Source organism: Rhagoletis pomonella, unplaced genomic scaffold (genome assembly GCF_013731165.1).
Source record: "Rhagoletis pomonella isolate Grant_MI unplaced genomic scaffold, Rhpom_1.0 Rhpom_scaffold_00011, whole genome shotgun sequence".
Taxonomy (NCBI): Eukaryota; Metazoa; Arthropoda; class Insecta; order Diptera; family Tephritidae; genus Rhagoletis; species Rhagoletis pomonella.
The window spans coordinates 17,459,938-17,466,583 of record NW_023458565.1 but is presented as its reverse complement, the minus strand read 5'-3'; the positions used below and the strand labels follow the sequence as shown (position 1 = coordinate 17,466,583).

The 6,646-nt window shown below is 34.0% G+C and overlaps 1 protein-coding gene across 1 annotated transcript; it reads left to right on the top strand.

Annotated features, from left to right (window-relative positions):
- Positions 1 to 2,373: 2,373 nt before the first annotated feature.
- Positions 2,374 to 6,630, top strand: LOC118746726. The gene is made up of 7 exons (XM_036480619.1): positions 2,374 to 2,619; positions 4,366 to 4,471; positions 4,533 to 5,190; positions 5,266 to 5,473; positions 5,537 to 5,961; positions 6,033 to 6,257; positions 6,320 to 6,630. Exons 1-7 carry the CDS (start codon positions 2,456 to 2,458, stop codon positions 6,580 to 6,582), a joined length of 2,049 nt encoding a protein of 682 aa, XP_036336512.1. The 5' UTR covers positions 2,374 to 2,455; the 3' UTR covers positions 6,583 to 6,630.
- The last annotated feature ends 16 nt before the right edge of the window (positions 6,631 to 6,646 follow it).

The window sequence follows — 6,646 nt, the reverse complement described above, 5'->3', positions numbered from 1 at the left end:
TTTTTTTTTCTGATGGCAGTCTCTTTACGGCAGGAAATGGTAAAACACCTGGCAGCGCTGCCACCTAGACTTATATTTTGCCTACCAAAATCCCCATCAAAAGATTTCTAAACCCATCAAAACTGAACTTTCGTCTCTGCACCTTGTGAATAAAAGGGTTATCTTTAAGAACTTGACCAGCCAATGGTCTGCCCCTTTGAATGCATCAATGTTTGATTCCTCTCCTTCCTTTGATGCCAACCAACTTTTTTCTTCCACGTTATGCCCTGCTTTGATCAATCATGTGATCCGACTTTTATCGCATACGACATGGCATCATTAAACACATTATGTTTCGTAGGTGGTTAGAATATAAAAAAGCCTCTAGAGAGGTATAAAGCTGATATATTGAGCTCAAACCTTTCAATTCTTTTGGGGGTTAGCACTCGATTTTTGTAATGTATTTTAAATTTAATTTGGAGATAAATGGGTTTAAGTTTATGCCATATTCATTGTCATTTGTTATTCTACGAAATGAACTAAGACAAGAGATTTTTCAAACTCTTTTTAGTGCAGCGATAGGCACAGAGAGAGCTTTAACTACGGACACGTCTATAAAAAATATAAACGTAAAAGAGCTTTGCCCGCAGAGAAGGCGGTACCTGTCGCCGGTTTAGTGCAATGCTGGCCATCGAAAACTTTTATTTTGTACCAGCCGTATATAAATTGTATATAGAGCTTTGAAAAGCTCTGGTTTAGTAGCACAGCTATAGCTTTTGATTATAGGCAGCACTTAAAGCGCAGTTAGTATAGAATTAATTTTCTTAACTTAACTTAGCCAATATTTTGGCCAATCTGCTATTTGTAAACATTTCTACGTAGCTTATATGGAATATTAAAAATGATATATGTATTTTAAAATTTTTTAAGAATGTTTGTGGTATATTTGTTGTCTTTCTATACATGTACTTAAGTGTGATTAAAATCTATCAAATTTTTTTTTGAACTTAATAGCCTGCCGAGAGGAAACATTCTTACCAAATTTGGTAGGAAAAGTCCAATAACGGCAACACTGACTCTCATTAAAACCATTTGCTGTTTGGAGGCGCGCAGTGGTTTGAAACTGGAATTCACACACCTCCAGAACCTTCATTCTTCAACCAATTTGAATTTTTTTTTTAATGAAATCTTATCAAATTTATAAGAGAACTCTTCAGACCAATTTTTGTTTATTTATTATAAATGTGCAAAGTGCAGAAAAAGAAGAAGATATTTTTTATTATAATTTTAGGTATGCACTATTATAGTTCAATAACTTTTTTTATAACGTGAAATGAAAAGTTTCAAGTGGCTAGGAAATCTCATTCATTTAAAATATTCTTTTCATCACTGTGCCAGGCATTTTTTTCCATATAAAGTGTGCTCGAAATTTTTTTTTTTTATATGGAATGCCTAGCCCTGTTAGGTAAAAAAAATTATGAAAAATCAATGCGATGGCATAGCCCTTTGAAAATTGCAATATATGATACTAAAATTCATAGCGCTATAAAACTGCATACCTAAAAGTTCAAAACAAAATATTTTGTTTTTTTTTTTTGTTCATTTTGGTGAACATTTTTTTATAGAATTTAAAATTTTTCCTGTGAATTTTTCGTTTTGGTGTTAGGGGGTTTCAACTAGGAATCGGGTTTTCTCAAAATTGCTACTCTTTATGCACTTTGTACTACAAAATTTAATAAAAAAAATAAAAATTAAAAAATCGGGTGCAACAGCTCTTTTGTAAATTTTATAAGATTTCATAGAAAATAATTATCAAATTGGTTTAAAAAATGAAAGTTGTGGAGTATTATGAACAGTAAACTCCAGTTTTAAACCACTGTGAGCCGGCGTAAAATTGTATGCCGCTCCATTTTGTGTGACAGCATGAAAGCGGCTCGCACCACAAATCGGAGGAGAGCTTGCTTCTAGTGATTGTGAAACAAACTTTCAACTACAAGCTTAGTGGTAGTGGAGGTAAAAAGCTTCCACTACTAGTGCTTCTAAAAAATTTTCTTCCACTAAATATTCTGAGTAGTGGAAGAAAATATTTTTCCACTAATTTATTTTCCATAGTGATAGTGGAATATCAATATGTATTGCACTAAAGGGTGCATACTTCTAGGCTTGCGCATAAACAATGCATTGTTGTTTTTGTAATGTACGCATCAACGCATATGATGCACTTTTGGTTGTACCCTACTTTAAAAGCTAGTGTATGTAGTTATTGAATTAGCTACAGCCAAATGCATACCGTGGTAGGTTTGCACTATTTACTACTTAGTAGCGGTGTAGGGCATAAGAGCTTCGCTATAACTTTATTAACTTTACCTGCTGATGTGATGCAGTTGGTTAGTGCAATTTTGACAAATAAGGAAAACGTGGGACCAGAAAGTGTAGTTAGTAATTTTTGTTTGCCGTGCGCTATTTCAAAAATAAGATGTTCGATTTTAATTCCAATGCGGACGATGGTGGTGTGGTGGATCCCACTCTTAGTGCAGAAGAATCAAAAAATATCACATCTTGTATTTCAATAAAACGGAAAGGAAACAGTGTGGAATATATACCAGCAAAATTTCCAAGAAGTGCGGCATTGGATTTTGGGTAAGAAACTACTGTCATATACAGACAGGGGCGTAGTGCACTAATCCTTGAGCGCACTACGCTTTTAACTACCACTGCGGTAGCGATAGTGGAGCTGGTTGATTTCATGAACATACATTTATTAGTTGAAAAATCACTGTCCTGTTACCACTATTATTTCTAGTGGTATTGCACAATGCTTTCCACTACAAGCCTAGTGATAGTGGAGCTGACAAAATTTCCACTAAGGTAATATTAGTGGTTTAAAAACTTTTTTCACAAAATCTTTCAAAATTTAACACCCCCATTACGTCCTCTGCTCCTGTAGAGCGCCTATTTTATTTTGTGGGGGTAGTAAAAGCTCCCCGCGGGCAGAATCTGCTTGATTAATATTTGAGATGCTTGCTACTATTTGTTAGCTTTCAAGAGGGTCCGGGTTCGAATGCAATTAGACGGAACGTATAATTTCTATGTTTTTTTCTTTATTACGAAAAAGCATCTGCGAAGTGCAGAACTAAATGGTGCTCAAACAAAAATACCTCCAAAAATAGATCTGCGACCAAATCGCCGATTCGATATCGAAAGCAAATCGAATCCAAATTTGATTTTAAGATCACGGCATTCGATAGCGAGCGCGATTCGTCAATTTAAATTGTATTGGGGAGAAAACAGCTGTAATTTTTTTCGACTCGATTCGAAACGTGTAATCAACCGATTACGAATGCCGCAACTTGGCCCTGTTTAACCCTTTCAGGACCATGGAAAACATATTTCCCAAAAATTTTTATTAGTTCCATATATGTATATTTTCTTTGTTTGAAATGTGTCTCATATTCATTTAGCTAAGTATTTTGATAATGAAATTTTAGAAAAAGATTTTTTTCAAAGTTGAAAAAACTTTTAAAATATTTAAGAAAGTTTTTTAAGTGGAATTTTTTATGAAAACAGTGGTTAAAGAATTTTCTTAAGAAAAAAATACAAAAATACGTAATTTAGGAAAACATTGTTGTTAGGCGAAAAATACATATTTAAACAAATTAAACATTTTTGGGGATATAAATATTTTTGGGGTAAAAATTATTCGCTCGGGAAAAATTATTTATGGTATCTTATCAGAATTAAAAATAATAATATTAAGGGCGAAACTTTTAGTGGGAAAAGTCGTTTTTTATAAACTTTTTGGAGAAAAAATATTTTTTAAAAGATTTTTTTCCAAAAAAAAAAAAAACTACCGAAATTAAACAAATACAATACTTAAAGCAATTTTATAGGAAAATAACTTTTTTTGAAGAAAAATTAAATCTTTGAAAAAACACGTTTAAAAAAAAACACTTTAATCGAAGTTAATGAATATTTTAGGAGATATTATTTCATAACAAAAAAAATGTTGTTTGTTCGTTGATTTTCATTATTTATCTAATCCTTGATGAACCACAATTTACCATTTAAATCATGAGTTTTTTAAATATATTCATACGGGCCTGAGAGGGTTAAAGTAATCAAAAGATCGTTTGGCGCAAAATCATATGTGTTTTACCTTGAAACGATGAGGATATGGTTTATTTTTTTCTCAGTGCAGTGAAAAAAACTGAGTCCCACCATACTTTAGTGGGATAAGAAAACAATAAGCTCCACTATTTTCAATATTAGTGGTACTTGAAATTTAGTGCACTATGCCCATGTCTGGTCATTTGACGTAAATATGTGTATGTATGTATGTATTAACAAATAAAAACCAACTTTTTTGAAATCTTAAAACACAAATAGACGCTATGAAGAAGACGAGAAAGCAACTGGAACATTACAAAAATTAAACGTTAAGGGAGTCAACCGCATTCTCTTTGAAAATGGATTTTTTAGCGTTATTCAAAAGGTATGTTGGCAAAAATTTGAATTGCATCTTCATGTTTTCTTATCTTTATTTACATATGTAGAGAGATGAAACGGAGTACTTGAGGAGAATGGAAGGAATACTAGTACAATGTAGAATGTGTCCGCAAAAAATTAAAGGTTCGTTGGGTGTCTCCTCAAACTTTATAAGACATTTGCGCCTATACCATGAAAATGAGTTCAAACAATATGAGCAAAGGAAAAAAATTGAAATGGAAAACAAGCCGAAAAAGACTAACGATTTCGACGAGAGAGTTTTGATGTTTCTAGCCGCGACCTATAGTCCTTTGAGTACCGTGGAAAAACCGGAATTTAAAAATCTATTCAAAGGCTTACAGATAGAGTTCAAAAGCAGGCGCGTATTGGAAGATATTTTAGAAGAAAAACATTTGCAGTGGTTAGCAGAAACTAAAGATTTATTAAACGCAGTGCAATATTATTGCACAACCGCGGATATTTGGTCGATTGGCGAGATATCATTTCTTGGATATACCTGCCATTGGCTATGTCCAACTACTTTCAAACGCAGCCATATAGCTTTGGCTTGTCGCCGTTTTAAAGGCAGCCCTACCTGTCACAGGATTGCGCAGCTGATTGCCTCTATCCATGAAGAATTCAATTTGGAAGATAATAAGTTGCAGTTGACTATAACAGACAATGGTGCAAACTTTTGTAAGGCTTTCAAAGAATATGGTCTAACAGGTAATTTTGAAGTCAGACATTTTTGTAAAGTATCTCATAAAAACTTAAGATTTACTACTTTTTTTTAATATGTAGCGGAAGAAAGTATCGGTAGTAGTAGTGATTCAGCAGAAGAGTCTTTCGTTGAAGAGGGGCGGGTTAAGTTTGTCGACACACCATTAGAACTGCCACAATATTTTAGGTGTGTCAGTCACACACTAAATCTATTGTCGTCTACTGATTTTCTAAACATCATCAAACAAAATAAAAAGTTGTATTCGCGACACAAGCAGGCATTCATGCGGTAACAATTTGTGCGCAAGCTGCTAGTATTTAGTATTTTATTAAATTTGATTTTTTTTCTCAGCTGCTCCAATATATGGCACAAATGTGCACGCCCAAAATCGGCTACGTTAATACAAGGCATAATATCCTCATCTCTAAGGACTCCAAGAGTCACATGTTGGAATTCTTTATTTGACAGCGTGCAGAATCTATTGGCACATAAAGAAAAGTTATCGATTCTATGTGCAGCACTAAATATTGCAAAATTTACACCGCCAGACATCGAATATTTGGAGAGCTATGCGAAGTTGATGGAGCCTATAGCCAGTGCCATTGACTTTTTACAAAATGAAGAAAATATGTACTTCGGAAATTTTATTGCTGCGCTTATGTCTCTGAAGGTTAAATTGGGTAGACTACAAGAAACCAATGAGCTGCGCGCACTATCTCCAATATGTGGCGAAATGATAAATTGTTTGACGAAAAGGTTCAAAACCTACTTTGAAGGTAATTATAGAATTATTTTAGTATGTAGGTATACATAATTAAGTACCTACTAATAAAGTATACCTTTTAAGGCGATAAAGAGTCGGAGGTAGCCATTGTCGCAACGATGACCTGCCCAGCACTGAAATTAAGATTCTTACCCGTATTGCAGCGAACGGCACCACAACTCAGTGCTGAACTATTAAAAGACTGGTTCCTTAAGTATTCGGCACACTGCTGCGATTATACGGAAGCATCATCCGAATTACCAACACTTGATATGACAAACTCATTTTTGGATTTCGGAGATACCAAACGTGAATACGAAATTAGTTGAAAGCAATAGTTTTTTTTTCTACTTTATTTTCTTTTATATTAGCTGATTACAACAACCTTCAACGAGATGGTGCTCGGCATCAGTTCGAAGCATATTTACTGGATAAATCTACATCTCTGAACTCGCTCCAAAACTACTCGTTAGTTAAAGATGTTTTCCTCAAATGCAATACCGCAATAACGTCTTCTGCTCCCGTTGAACGGTTATTTGCTTCTATGGGGATGGTGGACGCGACTAGCGGAGAAAACTTGAGCGACAAGAACTTTGAGAGATTAGCTCTTATGAGGGCGAATAATTTGAATTAATTTTTGTTTTTGCGTTGTATTTGTAATATACATACGTGTAATATAGATTTGTATATCATACTAT

Coding starts and splice junctions, on each gene's coding strand:
- LOC118746726 (XM_036480619.1), top strand. CDS start 2,456: ATGTTCGATTTTAATTCCAATGCGGACGATGGTGGTGTGGTGGATCCC. Junction 4,472..4,532: donor TTTTTAGCGTTATTCAAAAG/GTATGTTGGCAA, acceptor TTACATATGTAG/AGAGATGAAACGGAGTACTT. Junction 6,258..6,319: donor GGATTTCGGAGATACCAAAC/GTGAATACGAAA, acceptor CTTTTATATTAG/CTGATTACAACAACCTTCAA.